General features: G+C 49.8%; 10 protein-coding genes across 10 annotated transcripts; 6 read left to right on the top strand and 4 right to left on the bottom strand.

The window, feature by feature from the left end:
* Positions 1 to 552: 552 nt before the first annotated feature.
* ASPSYDRAFT_86120 (uncharacterized protein) lies at positions 553 to 2,220 on the top strand (the record flags this gene model as incomplete). Its single annotated transcript, XM_040851611.1, has 3 exons — positions 553 to 721; positions 832 to 1,322; positions 1,378 to 2,220. The coding sequence occupies 3 exons, from the start codon at positions 553 to 555 to the stop codon at positions 2,218 to 2,220; spliced, it is 1,503 nt and encodes a 500-aa protein (XP_040706239.1).
* A 288-nt stretch (positions 2,221 to 2,508) lies between these two features.
* On the bottom strand, positions 2,509 to 4,398 carry ASPSYDRAFT_142902 (FAD-binding oxidoreductase; the record flags this gene model as incomplete). Its single annotated transcript, XM_040841283.1, has 6 exons — positions 2,509 to 2,798; positions 2,885 to 3,081; positions 3,170 to 3,500; positions 3,548 to 3,638; positions 3,692 to 4,088; positions 4,142 to 4,398. The coding sequence occupies 6 exons, from the start codon at positions 4,396 to 4,398 to the stop codon at positions 2,509 to 2,511; spliced, it is 1,563 nt and encodes a 520-aa protein (XP_040706240.1).
* Positions 4,399 to 4,982: 584 nt separating this feature from the next.
* Positions 4,983 to 6,420, top strand: ASPSYDRAFT_28072 (uncharacterized protein; the record flags this gene model as incomplete). Its single annotated transcript, XM_040844471.1, has 5 exons — positions 4,983 to 5,108; positions 5,164 to 5,229; positions 5,282 to 5,765; positions 5,825 to 5,899; positions 5,981 to 6,420. The coding sequence occupies 5 exons, from the start codon at positions 4,983 to 4,985 to the stop codon at positions 6,418 to 6,420; spliced, it is 1,191 nt and encodes a 396-aa protein (XP_040706241.1).
* A 977-nt stretch (positions 6,421 to 7,397) lies between these two features.
* ASPSYDRAFT_196121 (uncharacterized protein) lies at positions 7,398 to 8,201 on the top strand (the record flags this gene model as incomplete). Its single annotated transcript, XM_040843721.1, has 1 exon — positions 7,398 to 8,201. One exon carries the CDS (start codon positions 7,398 to 7,400, stop codon positions 8,199 to 8,201), a length of 804 nt encoding a protein of 267 aa, XP_040706242.1.
* Positions 8,202 to 8,424: 223 nt separating this feature from the next.
* ASPSYDRAFT_143024 (DnaJ family domain-containing protein) lies at positions 8,425 to 9,991 on the bottom strand (the record flags this gene model as incomplete). Its single annotated transcript, XM_040841303.1, has 2 exons — positions 8,425 to 9,570; positions 9,638 to 9,991. 2 exons carry the CDS (start codon positions 9,989 to 9,991, stop codon positions 8,425 to 8,427), a joined length of 1,500 nt encoding a protein of 499 aa, XP_040706243.1.
* A 310-nt stretch (positions 9,992 to 10,301) lies between these two features.
* Positions 10,302 to 10,940, top strand: ASPSYDRAFT_143259 (mitochondrial 37S ribosomal protein mS37; the record flags this gene model as incomplete). Its single annotated transcript, XM_040841325.1, has 3 exons — positions 10,302 to 10,428; positions 10,629 to 10,705; positions 10,851 to 10,940. 3 exons carry the CDS (start codon positions 10,302 to 10,304, stop codon positions 10,938 to 10,940), a joined length of 294 nt encoding a protein of 97 aa, XP_040706244.1.
* A 419-nt stretch (positions 10,941 to 11,359) lies between these two features.
* Positions 11,360 to 13,076, bottom strand: ASPSYDRAFT_55305 (cytochrome P450; the record flags this gene model as incomplete). Its single annotated transcript, XM_040849019.1, has 3 exons — positions 11,360 to 11,499; positions 11,557 to 12,671; positions 12,745 to 13,076. The coding sequence occupies 3 exons, from the start codon at positions 13,074 to 13,076 to the stop codon at positions 11,360 to 11,362; spliced, it is 1,587 nt and encodes a 528-aa protein (XP_040706245.1).
* Positions 13,077 to 13,888: 812 nt separating this feature from the next.
* Positions 13,889 to 15,744, top strand: ASPSYDRAFT_143565 (uncharacterized protein; the record flags this gene model as incomplete). Its single annotated transcript, XM_040841350.1, has 2 exons — positions 13,889 to 14,970; positions 15,024 to 15,744. The coding sequence occupies 2 exons, from the start codon at positions 13,889 to 13,891 to the stop codon at positions 15,742 to 15,744; spliced, it is 1,803 nt and encodes a 600-aa protein (XP_040706246.1).
* Positions 15,745 to 16,215: 471 nt separating this feature from the next.
* On the bottom strand, positions 16,216 to 17,517 carry ASPSYDRAFT_55307 (nucleolar and coiled-body phosphoprotein 1 family protein; the record flags this gene model as incomplete). Its single annotated transcript, XM_040849020.1, has 1 exon — positions 16,216 to 17,517. One exon carries the CDS (start codon positions 17,515 to 17,517, stop codon positions 16,216 to 16,218), a length of 1,302 nt encoding a protein of 433 aa, XP_040706247.1.
* A 566-nt stretch (positions 17,518 to 18,083) lies between these two features.
* On the top strand, positions 18,084 to 23,213 carry ASPSYDRAFT_41108 (GTP-Rho binding exocyst subunit SEC3). The gene is made up of 4 exons (XM_040846206.1): positions 18,084 to 18,531; positions 18,695 to 20,883; positions 20,944 to 22,058; positions 22,124 to 23,213. Exons 1-4 carry the CDS (start codon positions 18,339 to 18,341, stop codon positions 23,055 to 23,057), a joined length of 4,431 nt encoding a protein of 1,476 aa, XP_040706248.1. The 5' UTR covers positions 18,084 to 18,338; the 3' UTR covers positions 23,058 to 23,213.
* Positions 23,214 to 23,885: the final 672 nt, after the last annotated feature.

Consider the following 23,885-nt stretch of genomic DNA (forward strand, 5'->3'; position numbering starts at 1 on the left):
GCTTAGACAGATTCACTCATTGTTTTTAGTATATTTTTTTGTCATTCTTTTTTGCTTCTTGGAGTTGGAGTTGGGCTTGGCTTGGTTTGGTTGGTTTTATTTGATATCCACAGAACGAACACTCAATCGACCTATCTACTGAATCTATATACTACTAAAGCTTCATTGCCAGACTATTATATATCATACAATACCCCTTACCTAAATAAGGGCACTCTTACTAGTCAAGTGGGAAACTTGTTCCACATTAGCCGATAATCCTCAGCCCAAACTCCCCGTATTTCTCTCGTAACACAAAACTTCCTTTCTCTCACAACACAACTTCTTGTCATTCACATCCATAACACAGCCTCTTACTATTACCATAAAACAACCTGTTACTATTCACTTAACACAACTTGGTTGCTATTGTCTTCACTCAGCTTCTAGCCGTACTCATCACATGATGCCACTAGTTACTTGGCACCGCCAAGAACCTTTGCCTTTCGTCTTCCGCAACTACTACTTGTTGGGACCTGACGATCCATAAACAAACCTAAGCCGACATCCGCAATGGCACCAACACGCAAATCGGCGCGGGCGCCCTCGAGTCGCAACTTGAAACGGAGCGCCCCATATGCTGCGCCCCAGGAAAACCGTACAACTATCGAAAAGAAAAGAAAGACGGTAGCTTCTGCCGCAAAAAACACGAGCACTGGGAAAGAGCAGAAACGGCAGAAAAGTAAGTGTTATGCTATTAGTACTCGGGTGGGATTTGATCAAGCCATGCTATCACTTTGGTATTTCTTAAGCTTGAGCTGATGGTAATTTTTTTGGCCTGAGCAGAAACAGAAACCTCACCGGTTCGAATCATCAACACCGCGCCGACCCAGAGACTCGACGTATATGTGTTCGGCACAAACTGCGACGGTGAGTTAGGGCTAGGGGATGCGACTAAGAAGACCGAGATCCCACGTCCGGTCCTTAACCCCAAACTCCTGGCAGATGCAGTAGGAGTGGTCACACTCGCTGTTGGCGGTGTTCATTCGGCTGCGCTTACGCACGATAACAAAATCCTGACATGGGGCGTTAACGACGAGGGCGCTCTTGGGAGAGATACAAAGCAAGATGATGAGGAAATCAAATTACGCGATCAGGAAGACAGCCCTGATAGTGACGAGGAAGAGGAACTGGTCAATCTGAACTTGAAAGAGGCTACTCCAATGCCTGTGGACCCGTCTTGTTTCCCGCCCGACACGGTCTTTACACAGGTTGCAGCTACTGACAGTGCAACATTTGCCCTTACTACCACTGGCTTGGTGTTCGGCTGGGGGACCTTCAGAGTAAGCTCCCCCCATCTTCCATGTTTTACCCATTAACTCTACTAACAGACACTAGGGAAACAGTGGGGAGATCGGATTCTCACCTAGCTCCAAAAAGCAACAGAGGGAGCCGGTACTAATTCCCGGTCTAAGCAATGTCACAAAACTTGCGGCTGGCGCTCAGCACTTGCTGGCTTTAACGTCAAAGGGCACTGTCTTTTCATGGGGCTGTGATGAACAGCATCAGCTTGGTCGACGCCGAGCACACCACGATGCACCTCACCCGCTTGTTCCAGGAGAATGTGCCCTTCCCTCTGGAATGACAAATATCGGTACTGGGGCATATCATTCCTTCGCGATTCACAAGAGCGGTGCTGTGTACGGCTGGGGCTCAAACAACTACGGGCAAACCGCAATATTCACTAGTGCTGGTCAAAGTGATGCGGTTGTGGTATATCCCACCAAGGCCAAGTCGCTCAAACAGAAATCCAAAATCGTATCCATACACGGTGGCAAAGACCACAGTCTTGCCATTAACGAAGGAGGAAAGTGTCTTTCATGGGGCCGAATTGAGAACAACGCGCTGGGACACGACTTAAGCAACCTCCCTACTTCCGATGTTATCTTTGACGAGCGTGATCGCCCTCGGATCTTACAGACTCCGACCGTCATCAGCAATATCAGTGATAAATCTGTTGAATCGTTGGGTCTAGGAACAGACCATTCATTTGTCATCACAAAGGAAGGAGAGGCGTACAGCTGGGGCTTCAATGTCCAAAAACAGGCCGGGCAGCCTGGTGATATTGATGAAGTTGTCCTTCCCACGCTGCTGAGCAACAAATATGTCGATGGGAAGAGATTGGTCCTGGCTTCTGCTGGGGGCCAATTTAGCATTGTTGCAGGTGTGCACGATGCATAAGTGAATAGCGTCAAGGAGTGAAGCGGACTCGCCATGTTTTCCAAATACCCAAATAAGAAGCAAATGTCGTCGTCATATAGAGGTTAAATAATAGTAATAGTGATAATAAAAACATGAAACAAGTTGCTCTCAATAATGCTAAGTCAGATATCGTACCACGGTAATTACGCGAGTATTCCACTATATACTCCGAGACATTCAATCATCCAACACGGGATCTCCCACGCATGTGATAAATACAGTACACACGACTTGAGATAGCTTACTCGATACCAAACCACAGCAAATCTAAGCCGGTCCTGATCCAACCCTAGAAAGCAACCAACCCCCAGCCTGCAAGTCCTGAAAGACCCCCGAGGGATCATACTTCATCGCAACCTCCTTCAGCCTTTGAATATTCCCGCTCCCATAACTAGCCAGCGCATCTTGGTCCCTCGATGCATAGTTCACGTATTTATAAGACACGAGCGCCCCCTCCTTTTCCGCAGTTTCTTCAGCAACATCGACGATTCTCTTTAGGGCTTCTCGGACGCGCGGCTCGTGACTGGGGTCTTTGTAATCGCCTGTTGCGAGGAACCCTGGAGGAAATCATTAGTTAAAAAGACAAGACCATCAAGTCGGAACCNGGAGAGGAGAAAAGGGGAGTTGGGATATATGTACGTACATTGTTGCCCGACAGGATCCAGCCCGAGAGGTGAATTGGCGCTCTGCTTCATCGCTAGTGAGGACATGGGCTGGAAGACGTTAGTGAGGACAACGCCTTCGAGATCGGCTAGCGCAGCGAGTTGCTCTTGGCGAGCTTCCTCGATTGCGTTGTAGACGGTTAGCGAGGGGCGGCTGGACATTGTGCGGAAGTCGTGTCTGAATTGGATGGAGAAGAGGAACGGTTAGTTGGTCTTGTTCTATGAATGCGGTTGGATTTGGATAAAGGATGGATGTAGAAACATACATCATAGGCTCGGGAGAATTTACGTCCGCTAGAGCCTGGATGAGGTCGTAGATAGTCCTGAGACCCGGTGGGACCAGGTCCATCAAGGAGGGGATATCGTAGAACGGGGCAAACGCGGCAGGTTTCTCAATGGGGGAGCAGTAGACGTAGACGAGAAGGATGGCTTGGTTGGTGTGGTGCCAAATGAGAGTTGCTTGATCATCTGTCTCAATTGTATCATGGTACTGCATAAGGGCTTTCATGAGCTGGTCGTATGCGGTGGGTGGATAGACTGTGGCCTGGGCCCAGATTTTGTTGGGAATTGTAGCCATCTCGATTTTGGTCACGATTCCTGTATGGTGTTAGATGGCCTACTGCTGGTGGTGAATGGGAACTCACCGAAATTGGAACCGCCTCCCTTGAGCGCCCAGAATAGGTCTGGGTTTTCGTGCGCATTGGCGTTGACAATGCTTGTGTCTGCGAGGACAACCTGGTGGTCGTTGGCATGGACGGACGGCGTATTGACTGAATATAGGGATATACCTCATAGTTGGTGACGCCCATCGCACCAACACCATACCGGCTATTCTGGAAGGAGATCCCGCCTCCTAGGATTAGACCAGGGATGCCGACAGTAGGTACTCGACCACCGGTCACGGCGAGGCCGTCGAGGTCCAAGGCCTTGTATACATCAAGCCATGTTAAACCAAGGCCGACGTCTGCGGTGGTTATGTCGTCCGAGAGATTGACTTGCTTGAATTTGCCAAGAGAAATAACCACGCCGCCGTTGTTGCTGTTGAAACCAGGATTATGCAGGTGACCACCGCCGCGGACGGAGAATTTAGTACGAAGGAAATTACAAAGGGCTAGGGCCGCCGCAACTTGCTGGGCCGTGGTGGGCGCCACAATGACTCGGGGCTCAAGCCAGCAATTGGTGGACCTGCTCGAAAGAGTTAGCATTCACGAGCTGAAACAGATACTCCGTCAAGGAACTCGGGCCTGAATACTTGCCATGGCACTTGACGCTGCAGCTCGTAGTCCTCCGACCCCTGGACGGCTGCGTTGTCTCCAAAGACAAGCGCGAAGACGCTCGTCACAAACAACGGTCGAACCTTGTCTTTCTCGGAGCAAGGAAGGACTGCAAATTTCTTCAGTTGCTCTGCAATGCTGGTGCTGTTGCTCGCTTCGTTTGCCTGGCTGACAATGGCAAGCACCGTCTCGGGTGAGCAAGTCAGAGCACTAGCAGCCATCTTGATTCCTGATTGTTCTTCTGCACGCGAACAGACACTGCAAGAGAGGGAACGGCGATCAGCACATGCGAAACGAGGAGGAAGGAAACCGGAATTGTGCAGACAATGCTAACGCTTTGTAGTCCTGGGGCGGGGGGACACTTACTCTCGAAGCGACAGTTCTATACGACACAGTCTGCAACAAGAAGCCACCAAGGAACGGCCCCGGCACCAGCAGAACCTCTGTGGATTTCGTTCTGTGGACCTTGCTTACGGCTGATGGGTCGATGGCAGCCATCAACATGGTTCAGGTTCCTTCGGCCCCCTCGCCGTCAAACTTTATGTTGCACCGTCCCGCCCTGCGAACGAGTGATCGATCGGGACGATTGGCTCAGCCCGTGGGAAAATCCACTTCCCCGTTGGCAATGACAATTAACTGTACTCGATGGAGAGGGCAATTTGCCGTGTCCCCGGCTGCCATACTGTCTCCATCATCAGATAACGGTCTCCGTCCGCGGTCAGGATGTCGTGTCCGTCTGACCATTCTCGCGACCCAAACTCTGCTGTTTGCTCTGTTGCTGGTCCATTGAGGCATTCCACCCATCATGGAAGGCCCGATGATGAAGCGAGATGCAGACGGCAACAATGGAGGCACTGCCCATATGACCACAGTCGTGCGTGCCATCGTCTTAGTGCTGGCCATCTTAACAACGCTCGTCTGCGGCCTTCGTGTATGTTGACCGAGCCATTCTGCGGGAGATGAAGAGCACTGATTGAGTTTGACAGCTATATCTCCGAAAATTTGTTCTGCGCAGCTTCGGACTGGATGACTGGATGGTGATGCTTGCGCTGGTAAGTCCGGCACGCTGAACCACGGCAATTACAGGACTATTGACTTGCACAGATTGCCGTAAACACTTTCTCTGCCATGGCATTTACGATAACATACTTTGGCCTTGGGGCCGACACAGTCAATGTATCCGCAGAAGACCTTGTAGTGTGGTTCAAGATCCAATTTGGCACAGAATGTTGCTACCTCATCGTCGGGGCGCTTGTGAAATTCAGCCTTACTATCTTCATTCTGCGACTCTTCCCCAACAAGTCTATCCATATTGCCGGGTTATCAACCATGGCTTTCATCGCAGTATTTACAATCGCCATGACCTTCGCATTGGCTTTTCAATGTCGACCAGCCCACGCTGCATATGACAAGAGTATCACAGATGCGGAGTGCTGGTCACCGCATACACACTATGCTGTTCTCATGACACAAGGTGTCATCATGTTTGTTCTGGATGTGTTGATCCTTTCCCTGCCCATTCGTCCTATTTGGAATCTCCAGATGCCAGTGAAAAAACGCCTTATGATTCTCGGCCTGTTTGCAATTGGTACGCTACCCTAAATTCAACACCGTACTAAGTATCCTCTCTCGCTAACAACACCGCAGGCTTCCTTGCATGCATAGCAGCCCTCGTCCGCTTCAGCACCCTCTCCTACACCCAAGACTCAACAAACTTCACCAGTACGTCTCACCATATGCCGTTCCCTCCTACCTCAACAACCCACCCAACCCCAATATAACCTATTAACAACCACTTCCTAGAATCCGCCTCATCGTCCCTAATCTGGATGGTCGTCGAATTCAACCTCGGCCTAATGTCCGGCTCCCTCTCGTCGCTCCGCAAACTGTTCAAGTCCGGCCCGCTACACATAAGCTCCTCGTATCCCAACAACGGCACAGGTACAGGTACCTCATCTATGCGAGACCCGACTCGATCGGCTACAGCGACGGATCTGAAACATTTATCCACGCGACAGCCGTGGAAGGGCATTCGGAAGGATACGGAGATCACGCGCGTGTTTGAGACCAATACCAGCCAGGAAAGGATTGCGCCGATTTATGGGCAGGGAGAGCTCATGACCACGAGTAATGCCTATGCGGAGGCCGAAAAGGAGAGGAAGAGGGAACGGAAACAGGAACGGGAGATGGAGAATAGAAAGATGGGGAAAGGGTATGAAGAGTTTGATGCGGAGTTGTCATAAACTTGTACGGTTCTATATGGGAGTTAGGTTCGGTCTTCTATGTTATATACCACATGAATTGGGTTGGCTTGGAAGATTATCAGTTGATTTCTTGGAAAAAAGTTTGGATTGATTTATGTGTAACTGAAATTAGCAAGAAAAGACTCCATCTAGGGGCAGGTTATTCCGTTTGTCCCAATGTTTTGAGCTCCAAATGCATTTGAATTCCATCTTAAATAGCGTTTTCTGGAATCATCATCCCCATATTCGCTCTCTAGTTATCATTGCTCTCGTTGCTATCTCCAATAGGGACGGGATCAGAGGCCGCCTCTCGAAGGACTCGACATAGGCTCAATAGTCAAATACTGCTTTCTTCCCACATTGTTCGGCAGTGACGTTGGCAAGAAGTTACTTTATACTATTGGATGGCCGTCTTGCGGCTGTTCCTGGAGGAAAAGCAATGTGTCAGCCAGGAACAAAGTCACAAGGCTCACATATACCGTGGATCAACCATTGCCATTTCTTGCAAGTCCCTCAGCTTTTTGATAAGCGATGACTGGGCCAGGGTGATGAGATTCCATTGTTGGAAGGATGAACTAAGTTTGGGCTGGGAATGATCTCGTTGAGCGAAATTCCTTCGCTCCCTGGGCCTCGATGCCCTAGGACTACAGTCTCTACAGTTGGCGGAGAGTATAACCAGTCCGCTCGGAAGCGTACCTCCTGCTCATATGGCCAAACTCAGTCACACCTTCCTGATTTGACTTGAGCCACGAGTACCATCTGAAAGTAGAAGGAACTAACTTTCATCAACGCGGAAGTCGCGATGGAGGCCCGGCCGTCGTCACCTCGAGGCCTCTCATATGGTCAAGTCACATCCCCCAGGTTCACTCTTGTTTGATGCCGTGCTACATCTAATATTCAGACACAGTTATCATACAGATCTATTACACTCTTTTGCTTTTTTCTTTCTTTTCTTTTTCTGCGAAAATCATTCCTCCATGGGCCAGAAACTGTCTACAGTCCGAGGTGTCAAGTCCGACGACTTCACACAGCCCGGGAACGCCGTTAACGAAATCTGGGTTGGAGATACTGAAGTTATCTCTCGTCTCCCGTTTGGCGACAACGACATGGAACAAGCCGGCTGGCCGAAGGACGGCATGCCAAAGATACCGTGGCATAACTTCATCATTCCCATGAAACGTGATATCATCGCTCCCCTCAGATACAACAACTCCTTTCACTTGGGCGGCATGTACGAGGTGCCGGCACACCAGATGGTCTGTTGCAACCGAGAGGGGTGTATCTCTAATCAGGGGATCACTCGAACAGTTATTACGCAAGACCTAGTCTTTCAACATCCTTTCCAACTCCTGTTCGCTCTTGCCATGCTTTTTTGCGCTTCGTGTCTCACAAGGTCGGTGAGAACACTTAGGCAGGCGGCTGCACCGAAGTTCGACGAGAATAAGACGTACACAAATCAAGACCAGAAACATTGGGAGTCAGTTATTAGGGCTGCTGTAATACGCTTTATTGTCGGCAACTTCCTGGCGACTTATGCAGCACTCCTTTGGGTGGGGGTCCAGGGGGCCTACCAATTTAACAGTTGGGACTGGCTGTTGCTAGAGTTCGTGTTGGTTTTGTCTATGTACTATCAAGTGATAGCCGGTTTCTGGGCTCTTCGAAAACTTATCACTGATGGGACCAAAGTCTTAAATAAATTAATGCTGAGCCAAGGAAGTCTTCACGAAACCGTCGATGACAAGTCGCAGTTCCCACAAAATGAACTTCACGCCGCTGTATAATTCTTGATGTACATGATACCGCGCTTTGTATTACCTCTCGTTCCCATCAGGTTGCCCCTTTCTGTACCCCTATTATTCATATTGAGAGTCACTTCTAGCTTTAGCTATCAGAATAGTATGAAACAAGAGTCTGCTTGTTCATTGATGACACCGTGCCTATATAATTTATGTTATCGCGTATTTACAAGCGTATACCTACCTAGCACCAGATCTATAGTACCGGTCACTTCTTGGAAAACATGTCTTGCCAAAATTGCTTAAATCCATAGCCCTTAGACTGATCTTCTTCGTACACCCGAGTCGTATGAGAAGTGCCTAAGGAGTCAAGCACGCTCGTTGCTTTCGCTCCAATGGATGCGGAAGGACGAGCCCTCTCAGTAGCACGCCGCTTGATCTCCTCTGCTAAAGTGGGAGCAACGTCGGCATAGCAAGCCGCTAGCTCACGCTCGAGGTTAAGGTACGGCTTTTGCGCTACCGGCGGCGCTTGCAGATTGTATGAGCGTGTATTGGCATTAATAGTTTTTACCGATAGCTCGAGGAACGAGCGTTCGTTTGCCATGTATTGCGGGTCGCGGAGAGGGGAGAGGTGTGGTAGTTTAGAGTCGTTATCTAGAGAAGATGTTTCACCGGTCGAGGCCGTAGAACCGGAGTCGGAATCGATGAACGCTTTCTCTATATTAACGCGGCTGGTATGTCGAGCTTCCGCGGCTGCGTATGCTTGAGCTCGTCGCATCTGCGCCTCCAGAGACCCTCCATGGCTGGCTATTATCCTCGCTGCGTGTCGTCGCCATTCAACTCTTAGTCGTTGTCGGAACCTTTCGATTTCCCTCCCGAGTTCTTGTTGCTTCTCGATCCAAGGAGGGACGATCTCCTGCTTCTGGATAATCTTATTCATGAAGTATTCCGTCGTGTCTATGAACGGGCTATTGGCGTTGTGATCTGTTTCCGTACCGACGCCCTTCCCCCGTTTTATTCTATCGAACTGTCCGCGTGCAACGGCGTCCTCGATCCGCTCATTCGCCAGAGACGCTAGGCCTTGTAATGTCGCCGGCATCGGCCGAGCACCCGGCGAGAATCGCTCTCGCATCTCCCTTCTCATAGCTTCTCGTTCCGTCTCTGTGACCCCCTCACTTTGACTCAATGTGTAGGTAGCGGTTCGTTCTTTCGCGTCGGCGATGCGCAAACCGGGGTGGCGCGGCGGTTTGGGGCTGGGCCGTGTGTCAATGGGACCTGGTTGGGGTATTTTGTAAGGCGTACGGAGTGGTTTCTTCGAGCTATCAAGCATGCGCAGCGTGACGTCGTGCGTACTCTCCGATCCACTCCAAGGTGCTGCTCCGGCGATATCCCGGGTTCCTTGTCCTGCGCTTTCCTGTAAAAACAAGGTGTTAGGACACCATATCCGCAAGCATTATGGATAGAATCACGATCAAACATACTGGCATGTTGGCTATAGAGTGCGCCGCCGCATGGTCACTCTTAAATGCCGCCGCCGCAACCCTCTCTTCAAGTTCCTTCTTGAGATCCTCCGAGAACCCCGCGTGCGACAGGTTCTTGCGCGTTGACCGCCCTCCTTCAAGTATAGCTTGATCTGTCATCTCGGAGAGCCTCCGCGTCATGGCACCTTCTTCCTCGGGTTCATTTTGCGTCTCTCGCGGCTTATCGCCTTCGTTTGGTTTCGAGGCCGCATCTTGCCGCGGAGGGAGTGCTGAGAAGCACCTCCGATTTCGTGTTGCTGGAGACCGCGCAAGTGCTTTTGTGATTTTAAAAACTCCAGGCTGTTTCGTGGCCATATTTATCTTGACAATAATGAATTAAAAAGAACAAAAAGATCTATAGTGTAAGTAGTATCCAGACTCTGAAATCAACCTCAAAAGTAAATCGCCCCATCAATCAAAGGATGTTTACGTCAGCAACCTCCGCGGACTCGGGAGAATTATTCCAACAAAGTCTTGGCGTTCTCCGACGGGAACCAACACCGCAATAATTTCTACCAGCGTCAATCCATATAGGGCCGCGACCACCTCCGAGCCCACCGTTGTTAATAACAATCCTTCGTTCTCCTGTTAAGAGCTAAGGGGCAAGCGCAGTCTACCTGTCAAGATGCCGCCGAAAAACGTCTCAACCCGCCTCAACCCGGTCCGTTTAAACTCGATCACCCATCTCCGCGTGCGCGCCCCGGTCTCAAATGAACTTAGTCCCTGTGCGGCGGTTATGTCTGCGATGCTGAGTACGTCTGCTCGTCTCTTGATTTGGATGTTTTGTTGTATTTGTTGATGGATCGCATTGCATTGGCTGGGGTTGAGTTGGTGGGGGAAGGGAGCTTGCAACGAATGACTACCAGTCCATTCAAGAAATCCCAATCTAGTCTATGGCGGATACATTTCACCTTATAAGACGAGGCTAACCTATTCTTCTCTTCCATTGCAGGTTGCTGGGCGTCAGCGGGGCCAAAGGAAGGGTGTGTTGCTCTGGAGCAGCAGCTGAGAGAGTGTATGGATTCACATGTGCGTATATACCTTCCTACTTCAGAGTCCTGCACATTACTTGACTTTTTCTTTTTCTACATTGTCTTGATCTGCCATGACTTCTCTCCGCTCCTTCGAATGCCGAAAATGAATGATATGTTAATGGTGTGGTTCTCACATACAGAAACCCAAAACCACCAAGAGGAACGCCATCAACTACCACCTTATGCGAATGTATCCGAAGGTTGTGGGGCCGAAGAAGAAGAAGACTTAAATGCTGGTTCGGTTAGAGAAGTTGTGTTATATTGGGATTGGGGTTCATTTTCCGGGGACTCGACCGCATGCGATATGCGACATAATGAGCGCTCCGAAGTCTCCCAGCGCCCAAAGTTTTCCTGCATAAGGTAGCATTGTTGAACACTGTGCCCCATTCCTGTCTCGACTGGGGAGATTGAGGGGGATATCACTTATGGAGTTTATGGCTTGCATGGGCAGAATTATTGGTCTAGCCTTTTGTATATGTACTGTCTGTATATTACTTTGATTTGGAAAGCAAAGATTTATTTTCAACATTGAGCCTTTCTGGAATGGGGAAAAAATGACCATCCTGCTCAAGGAAAATATAATTATCTCAATGGCGGTTCCTGTGGAAAAAGTACAACCTGCCAGGAGCTGAGGAACTGAGTGCTCGATTTATTGTAAGTTTTCGAATCTGAGAATCAACTTTTCTCCCCTCGGTTTGACAGTGTAAGCGTCAATTGCCTCAATACCGTCGTCGTCGATAATGGAAGTTCTGAAATTGGTATAGATAGCTGCGGCAACCAACTTCATTTCTATTCACTTGTCAGCACCTTTGGTCGTTTTGCCATTGAATGGAATATCTACGTTACCTTGCACGGCCAGGTTACTCCCCACGCACATTCGTCCGCCGCTTCCAAATGCCCAAAACCACCGTCTCCTTTCCTCCAGATCTGAGACTGCGTTATAGTCCTTGAGCCACCGCTTCGGCTCCCATGTCTCGGGATCAGGAAACACTTCGGCATTGCGGTGGAGAGAGTACGCTTGTGCATTTACTCTTGTGTTCGCAGGGATATTGTCATATCCAACAAGCTTGCACGTGGGGAATGGAGTAACTCGAGGTTGGATACCCGGAATGGAAGCGTGGAGTCGCAATGTTTCAGTGAGTATGGCATCTAGAAGAGGCAAGGAGTCTATCGATTTCGGTGACGGTAATTCTGGCACTGCTGATGAGGGTGGGTAGGATATTTCTGGGCTTAGGGTACGAAGTTCGTCGCGGAGGTCCTTTTGTAAGTCCGGATGTTGAGATAGCTCCCAGAAAAGGTAGGTCAGAACGACAGCGCTAGTTTCGTGGCCTGCCGTGAGGTGGTCGTATAGCTCACAAGCAATCTCAAGCCTCTGCTGCTCAAGATATTCCTCGTGTAGCCTTTGGTTGTCTACCTTGAGTGGAGTATGTTTTGAAATTGCTTGTTTTAGGTGCTTGTATACAACAGGTTCGATGTTGAGCTCTGTTGAATCAATACACGCTTCCGCTTTATCGCAAAGCTCCAAGCCCCAGGAATCGAGGATCTCATTCGCGTCATCGCACCATTTAGGGATCAAACGTATACCTATGCGTTTCAGTGGGGCCAAAAGGCCCGGGACCTCTTGATAATAAAATTCAAACGGCTTTCTGCATTGGTAGAGGTACAGCATTTTGCGTCTGAATTCCTGGTCCTGTAGGAAGTTAGTCCCATTAGTTAATCCAAAGAGGTACGGCGAGACAAAATCCATGGTCAATCCCTGGTTAAGGTCATGGACATCGATATCCTTTTTGGAGGTGGCAGCCCCTTGAAGGATAGGCAGGAGACGTTCAAAGATGATCGTTTTGGATATGAGCTTTAAGTGAGGGGACGATTGTAGGAAGGATTTGCTGTATATATTGGATAGCATCCTTTTCCGGGTAGAATGGGCTTTGCTACCGGTCATGGTGAACATGCTGACGGCCCTATATGCACGTAATACCGACTTAGTGTCTTTGTTTTGTTGAGAAACGTTCTTCTCATCCTGTCCTTGCTTACCCAAAAGAACCGAAAACGCGCGGATACCAATCATGCTTGTCGAATCCGCCCGTATATACCGACTTTATGCCTCCTTCAACGCAGTTGATGGAGATCTCCGATGGGCCAAGCCTCACTATGGGCCCTAGCTGTTCATGGGCTGCATGGATGGTCCGGTTGTTCTGGCCTTGATATCGCCTCCAGAGAATCCACGCAGGAGACATTGGAGCCGTCCAATGCGCGCATGGAAGCTTCGACAATGGAGACAGAAAAACAGGGTATATCACGAACTCGTAAAGTAGAAGTATGCCTAGCACGATGGGTGCTATCCATACGAACATTGGAACCTCCATGATGCAGAGACAACGAGATCAATCTGGAGATTCAAAATCCTTATAGAGTGAGAAACAATAGAATGGCAGGAGACCCAAATATCGCTTCTTATATGGTTTGAGCTTATCTTTTGTCTCCAAGCAATGGGCTATCGGCAATCACTAATCGCCCCGCCGCCGGTTAGACCTGCCCTGCTCGTGAGACCCCGCATGGGGTGAAAGGGTCCGGGGACGGTGCCAGTAATACCCAGAGAGTTGGTCGAGGGTTTGTGTGACCCCGTTGTAGTATCAGTTAGTCATGACATATCTCGGGAGGTCTTGTGGCAGCAAGAAAGAATGCGAGGGAGTTGGAGGCTCTCATACAGAGAGATGATGGTTGGATGACATAAGAACTCACCACCACATTTCCATCCACTCTGCGTTCTCCCACTAGGTATATTGACGATACTCCCGCTGAGAAACCTCATCCGTCCTGGGCCCGATATTTTTCAAGAGCTGACACCGCTGCGTGGTAGCTTTCCTCACCGAACGAATTTTGTTCGTGCCGCCTTATTTCTTTTTCCGGAAAGATGTGTCCTCCATGAGTCACATCATGGCTCATCGCTGCGCCCTAGTCTGACATTGATCCCCACGATGGTTCAGGCCAATACATCGTTTTCATTGCCTCAACACCTAGAATTCTGATCAAATAGATGGGTACAGTTGGGAGGCGCACTCTTGGTTTCCTTTAACAACATAATACTTGATCACACTATTTACCAAGGTGTTTCGCAGAGCACTCGTTTTCTGCGATCATCGTTATTGTATTGAACATAGAACCCAAAGCATTTATCATGCTTCTTTCCGACTTGCCTGCAGAAGTCGTTTATCTTGTCGCCACTCATCTGCCAACTGCAAGCGCTTTGGCCTATTTGGGCCGGACGTGTCGCCGACTGCACGAAATCATTTCTGGCGAGGATTGGAGGATTTTCCGAGCTTTTTTGAATAGCCGATTTCACAACATACCTACACCCCCGTTTTGGAAAGATGCGGCCCAGGCTCTCACTTCTCGCTCCCGCGCTTTGGATAGGCATGCGATTGTAGCCCGATTCGTTTGCCGCCCATATGATGCAGAGCAGCTAGGCGGATCGCTCCGGGCAACCCGAAATGATAATCCTACCCATGAATATCGGCCTTCCATCGACTCATATGAAGTTTGGAATGGATCGAGTTGGCATGACCGACGTGAGGTGCTGGCCTGGAGCGCGGCGCATGAGCTGATACTCCAGATTCGACAGACCGGATCTCAACAATTGCAAAAATCGTTTGTCTTCAACGATTTGGAACATATCAGTAGTCATGATGATATTAATAGCATCCATCTCCTGCGCCCCGAGCACCGCACAAAAAGTCCAAACCAGGAACATTTGATTCTTGGCCGAATGCGCGGTGAACTTGTGCATCTAGCAATTGCACCAGAAAACCACACCTATGAGCAAAAACAGAAGTTTCAGACTTATGGCCTAGAGATTGAACGGACAGATATCTCCAACGGCCCAGAGCCAATTCTGGCAACCCAATTCAGCAATGGAACAGTCGCATTCTACAGCACGACAACAAACGATGCAGAAGTCCAAGCATTCGGGAATCTCCAGATAGGTGAGGGTGGTTCTGGACGTAATCGGAGTTCCAAATTTCTTTCCCCAAATCGTTTTGCGGTGGCCACGGCACGCCCAGAAGACCCAATTGCGGTCTCGACAATCTCGCAGGAACGATTATCGGTGGCGCATCCAATATCCGCAGACAATTTGGTCCCAGCAGCATTAAACAGACTTGCAAAAAGGCCAATTGTTACTGCAATTGAACCCCTTAGTGGACAGACCGGAGACTCCCCAGGCAATACTTTCCTTGCAGCTTGGGGTGATGGTGCCCTGAGGTAAGTCCTTATGTCACTCTTATGAACGAACGATCAGTGCTTATGGCATGCAGACTTCATGATTTACGCTCGCACAAGCCATACGAAATGCTGTACGTAGATATAGCGGATTATAATCCCGTGTATAGCATACATCCATTCGGCCATGACCGCTTCGTTGTCGGTGCAGGTGGCGATGCTGTCCTCAAGATATTTGACCTTCGAATGCCGACTACGTACAGTTACCGCGAAACGAGACGACAGGCAACCCCCACGGCCAATGGCTTTTCGTCTTCGAGCCTCGCCCAAAGTCAACGATCCCCAAGCTATCCAAGCAAGGACCTCTCTATCTTTCTCTCGGTCAACCCTCCCACCTCCCGCAATGGTAATGTGCCTCGGTTTTCTAGAAACAGATACCGCGGTCCAATCTACACTATGTCATCTCCATCCCTCTTATCGCCCACTATATACACAGGAATCGCTGGCGGGATAGTTCGACTGGATTTCGCATCTACAGATGACCTAACCGGGCCCAATCAGGCTTGGTACCGCGACGCCCTCGATTTGAACCTGAATTATAACAAAAACAAAACAGCCAATGCCAACGATGTCATTGAGTTGTCGGCCTATGAGAGGCCGGATAGTAGGGACACAACAACCTGTTCCAAGTTAAGGTCCCAGAAGCCGTTTTCGGAGATCGACGATCAGAACATTGCAAATGAGCAGGCAACTGGTTGGGATAGAAGGTGGAGGCCACTTGAAGCGCCTGGTGCGTGGAGGCGGAGGGATTTCTGATTTTCCTGCTTCTTCTTTACAATGGTGTAAAGGGTGTTAAGGATTGTTCATTTTCTCCCCGTGGGCTTTTTATTTCATGGCATTGTTTATAGGAGTTGAACTTTACGGCTGACGTCAGGATTGAAAAGCATATAGAGGGTACTATGGTGTCGCTACCTGGAAGATAAACAGCATTTGAATTTTGCGATAGCCACAAGTTGTAGAAAAATTTTAGGTAATTTTCGTCCCTTAATGATAAGGGGAAAACAAAATAACAGAAATAATCACCCCCAGCTCCATAAGCGCCTTGCTTGCAAGCGAAATAAACGAGATCTATTGATAGAGATATGGATTTATCCCCTTGAATAAAGTGATCTTTTTGTTGGGCGTAAAGAACTCGCCGCAGTAGAAACAACAAATCGGTGTAATTACCGCAGAAAGATTAATTGGAGACTAAACCCGGTCTCGCATGGTATCATCGTAGTTGATTATTCAGTCATCGAACTTGAACGATTTTCCGCCAGCGATGTCGATGGGGCCACCACGGTAAGAGCCACGCTTCTTCTTGTTCTTTTCCTTAGTAAAGCCCTTGCCGCGTGTCACGGAGAGATCTTTGAAGGCCTTCTCGGCGTATGCGTAAGGGATGTAGGTGTTAGACGGGTGGTCGTGGGGAAGCTCGCTGAGAGCTGCTAGCGGCGTAGGGCGAGTGCCGGTATGCTTTCTCTTGCCGTTTCCGTTGCCATTTCCTGGAGCTGGGCTAGCGCTAGAGGAGATAGGGGTTTGGGATGTGGCAGCAGTCGTTTTGGCAGGAGTTTCGGACTCAGAGTTCTGAAGTGTACCGCTTGTGCTGGAGGATCCCTCGGAGGAGTCATCTGAAGTCTCGCTGGAACTCGAGTCAGAAGGAGGAAGCGGCGTTTTGGTGGCGGCCTTTAGAGCCTTCTTGTCTGACTTTCTGGCGGAGTCGGATTCAGATTCGGACGAGGACGAGGACGAATCCGAAGATGAACTGGACGAGCTAGATGAGGAGCTAGACGAAGAGCTAGACGAAGAGCTGGAAGAGGCATCGGAGTCGGAGTCGGAGTCGGAGTCGGACGAAGAGTCCGATGAAGAGCTTTTACTGCTGGAGGATGAAGATGATTCTTTGGTCACCGATCTTACTTTGGTCTTCTTTGCTTTCGGGGCTTCCCCTGAATCAGACCCCGAGGATGAAGAAGAGCTTGATTCGGCCTTCCGCTTAACACCTTTAGAAGCAGGGCCAGGAGCGGGCGTTGCCTCGTCCTCGTCTTCATCATCAGCATCACTGTCAGAGGAACTTGACGAGGACGAGGACGAAGAGGACGACGAGGATGAAGAAGACGAAGAAGACGAAGAAGAAGAAGAAGAAGAAGAAGAAGAAGAAGAAGAAGAAGAAGACGAAGATGAGGAAGCTGAAGAGGACGATCCGCGTCTCTTCTGCTGAGGCTTTGGTGCTTCGGACATCTCCACATCAGAGTCAGATGAATCGGCGTCTGACGAGCTATCGGCAGCACTGTCACTGCTCGAAGATGAGCTGCCAGAGGAGCTAGAAGCCGTCTTGCCGTCCGTTTGGGTATCGGAGTTTTGGAAAATCTCTAATAGAGAGGGTACATCTTTGGAGTCCGTTTCAGGCGATTTGATGGATTTTTTGGCCAGCTCCTTGGTAAAAGCTGCGCTTGTGGACGTAAGACCCTGTTCAGTAAAGAAAACTGAGAGCGCCGAGATCAAATTTGGTGGAAGTGCAGTGTCGGCACCCTTGCTGGCCTTTGTCTGCTTCATCCAAAATCGTTAACAAACCTACTCTTGAAATTATAAAATATGGTGGTGAGGAAGCATTTACCTTCTTCTCCGTCTTTGCGGACGCGCCTTTCTTACTGTGAGCACCCATTTCCGCGAAATGATTTGGGCTTTTCAAGGTCAATCCGTGCTTATATCTCTGTTGATTTCGTGAAAGAAAAAAAAAAAAAAAAAAGATAATGCAAAGAAAAATTGGCAGAAAAAACTACTTCGAGGCGGTCATACAGGGGACACTCTACTATTGGCTGAACTGCCATCTTGATTCACAACTCACGTGCCTTCAAGAGCATGAGATCGGAAGAGTACAAGCGACCATATTAAATCTCAATATTTGGAGAAGAAACTCGCAATATATATTATTATATTTCTTTTATTATTGGTTGGAAAGATTATATATATAGTACGATATAGTTATAATTTTCAAGTACGCTATTGTTACACGAGATTACATTGAATATATGGCGAACCTCGAGAAGTATGCAGGAGAGTACCAGTCCTCATGTATCATCCGGTAACGGCCACGAGCTCTCCGCCGCCGGTTTCGACCCCAGCAATGAGCTAATGATGCCGCTGAAGTCACTCCCCCATTCTGCACGGGCTTTGTCTGATATACAGACCTGCTCTCGCTCGTGTCTTCACACTTCTTAATTACGCTTGATCTCAGCGCGAATAGGCTAACGTTTCTATTGCCTCTGTTCCGATCCAGCGCATCCCACCCGCGTTCTTTAGCACTTTCGACCATGCTCACCTAGCTTTGGGTACATCCCGAGTGATCCAGGCTACCGACCATTCGAATCACAAGTATGAATGGCCCCGATCGATCGAGAGTTCCTCCGGGAGAATTCCCGCCACAAAGGGATCCTCGCCGAGGCGCTGAAAGCCGGAATGGTGGACATGCTGCCTCGGGAGATGGTGCGTCGAGGGCGGAGAAATTTGAGGACGAGAAGCGGAGGATTGTGCAAAGTAGCTTTGCTAAGAAAGACAGTGATGGTGCCTGTATGTCTACAGAAAACCCTCAGTTACTCCCAAGTGAACTTTCTGCATGGCTGAGGTTGCCCTTTCCCACTGAGCCTTTTCAACTGGACAGGCTCGCAGCAGGGCAATGTCCCTTTGCCGTCGTCTAGGTTCTAGGCTGACCTGTGTTCTCACTAAACTCTAGTGGTTGAATCGTATATCACTCACGTCCGAATTGTGGAAGATGGCGCGTATCCTTCCAGCCCCGCTCCGCCGAATGCACCCCCTGAGAACAAGAAAGCGAGAGTCATAATTGTCGCGGTGAGACGGTCCGGAAGAGTGCGCATGCACAAGGCTAGGGAAAATAATGACGGGTCATTTTCAATCGGTAAAACATGGATGTTGGATGATCTGTCGGCGATTCAATCATTCAATGCATGGGTGCCGTCCACACCACTGGAAGAACAACAAAAGCAGTGGGCGTCGACTGTGGGTTTTGTGGTGACTGTCGGGAAACCGTATTACTGGCACGCGAAAACCTCAAAGGAGAAGGACTTCTTCATTGCGAGTTTGGTGAAGATCTACAAAAAGTACACGGGTGGTAAAATGCCGAATCTCATAGGTTTTGACGAGCGTGAGCGACAACTCCTTCTGGGGGCACCACCGTCCGGCGCAAAAGGGCCCATGCCTGGCCCATCGCACCCTGAAGGACCGCTCCCTCATCCACGTCCACCATCGTCCCAGGGAGGAAGTCGGCCTCAATCACCTCATTGGGCGGCGCGTGCACGCAGCCGTGATACAGCCAAACGAAGACCAGCCGAGGAAGAATTACCCATACGGGCTCAGAGGAGTCGCGAGCAAATGCGACGGCCATCAACGGGACAGTCTGGGAAAAGTGGACCTCCTCCATTTGCACCTCCTCAACATCCTCCACCGGTCGTCCCAGTTGACCAAAATGACCAGTTACCACCCCCGCGTGCAATTGAGCGGCTTGCGGCTGAATCTGGGTCACAGAGAACCTCTCCACTCTCACCTCCGGAATCCAGGAATAAGGATGTCCCTAGCAGCCTCAGAACTGCACAGTCGAGGGAAAAGGTTAGCAAAGAGTCCAAGGAAGGTAGTCTATCAAGCCTCCATACCGAGCCCCGACCACCATCCTCCCGCAGTGGCAAAGCGATAACTGAATCGCGTCCTACACCACGTAGTCAAGATTCGAACTCCAGCATACCCGAAGCGAGGCGAGTCGATGATGACATTGTTCCGGGACTTGTTCCCAGCGAACTCCGAGTTAAAGAACCCTCAAAAGGAGGGATCACAACAACTTCCACTTCTTCGGGGCAAGCGGCAGCCCCTGTAAGAGATCAATTGAGCAGCTCGGGCCATATGCAACCTGCCGATGTACCACCCGCATTATTTCCAGGTTCCTCTGCAAGTAACAATACTCCTGCCAAGGTTGTTGAGACACCACAAGCAGTTTCAGAGAAAAACCCTGAGCCAAGTGAGACTATTAAGGAGAGCCAGCCGATTTCCCCACCGATTAGTCCTCCGGAAGATCCAAAAGGGAACGAAGAAGATGGTTTTGACGCCCATCGACCAGGCCTTGGACCTATGATCAAAAAGAAGTCAAATAAAGACGTTGCGGGTGCATTTCGCAAGGCTGCTAACGCATATGGCGCATTCAAACCTCGGGCCGGAGGTGCTGGCGAGAAGCTTTTGACTGCTGCAAAGAAGCAAGCCGCTGGGGAAGGACCCGATGGGATCACCGGTGTTGTGCCTGCTCCATCCCTCCTTCGGAAACCAGACGAGGGCTCTAAGGCGATAACAGCCGAGGAACACATTGAAGAGACGACTGCTGTATCTACACCGGAAGGCACGGTACCTACAGTGACTCCAACACTAGATATACCAGATGCACCCGCTGCATCTGAACCTCCCAAGGTTCAGATTACAGAGGCTGTTCCTGATACTACTATAACGCCTATGCTAGATGTACCCGCGGGGGCATCGGATGCCTTAACCTCTAAAAAAGACGCAAGGTCGCGTTCTGTATCGCCCTCTCCTCGAGATCGAAGGCGCAGACGTCATGAAGATAATACTGTAAAGTATTGTCAAGCACTCGGACTTGACCCGAAGGTCCTTTTGGATCGCGGAGTGGACTTTGATGATATCTTGACCGACCTTGGCTGGAATGGCCGCCTCTCGGATGAAAAGAGAATCGAAGATCTTGAAGCAGATGTTCGTCGAGAGATCGGTCGTGTTGAGGCTACAAGCTGGCTTGGTAACCTCGAGCATCAAGAAGGCAAAGTCGACCAACTTGCCAAACTAATCGACAAAACTATTGATGAGTGTGAGGAGCTAGACAATCTCCTGACCTTGTATTCGCACGAGCTCAATGTAAGCTTTTGCAGCTTTTCTTCAATAGGGTTCTTTTCTGTTTTGCTAACCCAAATATAGACTCTTCGCGACGACGTATCATATATTGAGACCCAATCTCAAGGTTTACAGGTTCAGACCGCCAACCAAAAGCTCCTTCATAGTGAACTACAAACTCTATTGAAGACTCTCTCCATTTCGTCGAAGGATCTACAACCCTTGAAAGAAGCATCGCTTAGCAATGCTGATGGCTTAAGGGACACCGAGATTGCGCTCTCCACTCTATACAAAGCGATGTTGACGATTGATCCCGGGATTTGGCACAACAAAAAGCGCTTCGATGCTTCTGGGGGGCACGGCACTGTGGGCGTCTATGCTGATACTGAGATCGGACAAATGCGTGCCATCAAGGACAAACAAGAGGAGTACCGTTTTCACTCGACATCCTTTCTTCAACGTCTCAAGCAATTTATGGGCATCACTTATCAGGTAGCGGAGCAGAAACGGGCTGATGCAACGGCAAATTCAAATAAGGATCCATTGAAACTTGATGGTTCATCTAGGGTTTATTCACGCCGGGAGTTATGGGTGTACAGCGCTTTAACCCTCTTTGCTAGAGAGGTTAGTGGGCCAGAGTGGCAATCCTTGATCACCTCGTACGAACAACATGCCAGGCAATCCTACCAAGCCGAGTTCCGGGATAACAGCATGGCATGGAAGAAGGCAGCGAGGAAAATGACCGGCGACGAGCAGGAGCTGCTTTTCACCCATCAGGACAAAGAGAAGGAAGCTGAAGGCATCACGACGGCGGCGAGGAAACTAACTGTGAGACGGGGAAAGACTATCAGGGCGGCTGCGGGATTGAGACTTGCCTCCGGCGAAAAGCAGCATGGAAAGCTTGAACCTTTCGAAGTGTTCGCGGGCGCTCTTCAAGAGACCGCAAAGATGATTTCAGAGGAGCAAAATTTTATGGTGCGTTTCTTCCACTTGACCTCACTTTCGAGCACCGATTTTGCGGATATCGTGGCCTCGGGGGCACCGGATGAGCGACCGCTTCCAGACTTCACTATCAAACAATCACCCGATCCGGATCGGGCAATGGCAAGGAAGGTTGAACAGGCCATGGATGAGCTTTACACATTCTGGCCTACTGACATGCAAAACCTTGTGGACTGGTCTATCAAGGCGGATCCTCTGTAAGTTCAGGACGCTCAAGCTAACATTTGGTTTCATTCAGAACTAGAACTAACGATGACCACAGACAAGGGATTGGTATCCTGTTTGCCCTGGAGAAGTCGATCTCCGAGTTGGACGACACCAACCAAGATTTCATTGTCCACTCACTCCAGAAGCTGCACACGCGCCTTCTTGGCCTTTTTAATCGGTTCGTCGATGAGCAGATTCGTGGCATAGAAGAGACCAAAGTCAAAGTCAACAAGCGAAAGGGTGTTATTTCGTTTATGAGAGTCTTCCCCAACTTCTCTGCTGCGGTAGAGAACATGCTTTCCGACCCATCACAAGAGCTCTATGATGTCCGCATCAGCATTGATGAGGCGTATGATCGCATCAACCGAGCGATGTGGGAATCACTGAAATTCATCGCGAAGGAGGCACCCGGCCAGTCCACCGCGGTCGCAGCGGCAGCCAGCTCTGGTGATCCTGAAGACAAGGAAATATTGAACTATCATATTCTCTTGATCGAGAACATGAACCATTACATTGAGGAAGTTGACGTTCGAAACCTACCGGTTCTGGAGCGATGGCGTGATCGTGCGCAAGAGGACATGGGTGAGCATATGAGGCTTTACCTGGACTCTGTGGTTCATCGGCCACTTGGAAAATTAATCGACTTTATCGAGTCGGTTGAGGGCCTGGCATCAGCTACCAGTAGTCCAGCAGACATCGCGAGCCGTCCTAGCCACTCACGCTCCGTAGCGAAGAAGGTGCTGGCGGCCTACGACGGAAAAGAGATACGGCGGGGAGTTGAAATGCTAAGGAAACGAGTTGAGAAGCACTTTGGCGATGCAGACGACCCTGGGCTCAGCCGGAGCCTGGTATTAAAGGTGATTCGCGAGTGCGAGGGTCGTTATGAGCAGGTGTACGACCGAACACAACACATCATCCGTACAGTGTATGAAGGCTCACTTGAGCTTGAGTGGCGCAAGGAGGATGCTTTTGCCATGTTCCGCAAGTGATGGTGTATTCTATTTAACTTTTTATATTCTTCTACTTATTCTTCTAGCAAGGGATCCTTAGTGCGTGACGACCGGGCTATTATTTTACCATGTATGAATTATAGAATGGCGCCTGGGTTGGATACAGCAATGCATTACCTTCTACCACCACCAGTATTATCATGGCGATGTAACACGGTGTAACGGTGTAACGAGAGGTATGTCGGAGCATAGGGAGTGTAGGCAATGGCGCTGGACAGCTCTGTGAAGTGCAATAAGAACGAGTGGGACGGCAGGATTGTGATTGCTGGAACTGCCAAAGTTTGGGAGCTGAGTGCCATGGCCCATGGGTGCCACTCATTTCAGGCTCAGGGGCTATTCCACCAAACACCCTGGGCACGAAAAACCACAGTACGTAGCAAACAACAATGGCAAGTTGGCTCTCCTCCAGCAACCAACGAAGCCAAATTGTCCATTAGTAACCGCTGAGTCCAGCCCTGGCACGATTCGTGGGATTGGATCTGTTCTCGACTCTCCGCCTCCCGCTTGGACAACGATCGACCCTCTGGATCTTTTCTTCTCGCTCGATCGCCTGGCCCCATTTGGCAATCCTCGAGTCTCAAGGGCTGGTGCGCGCGATCCTAGCTTCTCTCCTTCCCTCAGACCGTCAGACGACCGCTCGTTTCGTCTGCCAGTCCAATCTTCCAACTGGTATGCTCCCTCTCGCTCCCCCTTCTTTGCCTCTTCCCCACCGTTCCCGCCAAGCTGAGCAAAGGAACTCGACCGGGGACTCCACCTCCGCCCACTACGCCTAGGGGCTCAGAAATCGCACAGGATCAGAGGACAAAT

This window comes from Aspergillus sydowii (assembly GCF_001890705.1).
Source record: "Aspergillus sydowii CBS 593.65 unplaced genomic scaffold ASPSYscaffold_2, whole genome shotgun sequence".
NCBI classification, from domain to species: Eukaryota; Fungi; Ascomycota; class Eurotiomycetes; order Eurotiales; family Aspergillaceae; genus Aspergillus; species Aspergillus sydowii.

Excerpts from the sequence above, each read along its gene's own strand:
- ASPSYDRAFT_41108 (XM_040846206.1), top strand. The coding sequence starts at position 18,339 with ATGAATGGCCCCGATCGATCGAGAGTTCCTCCGGGAGAATTCCCGCCA. Across the intron at positions 18,532-18,694 it reads GAAAGACAGTGATGGTGCCT|TGGTTGAATCGTATATCACT; the intron begins GTATGTCTACAG and ends ACTAAACTCTAG. Across the intron at positions 20,884-20,943 it reads TGTATTCGCACGAGCTCAAT|ACTCTTCGCGACGACGTATC; the intron begins GTAAGCTTTTGC and ends ACCCAAATATAG.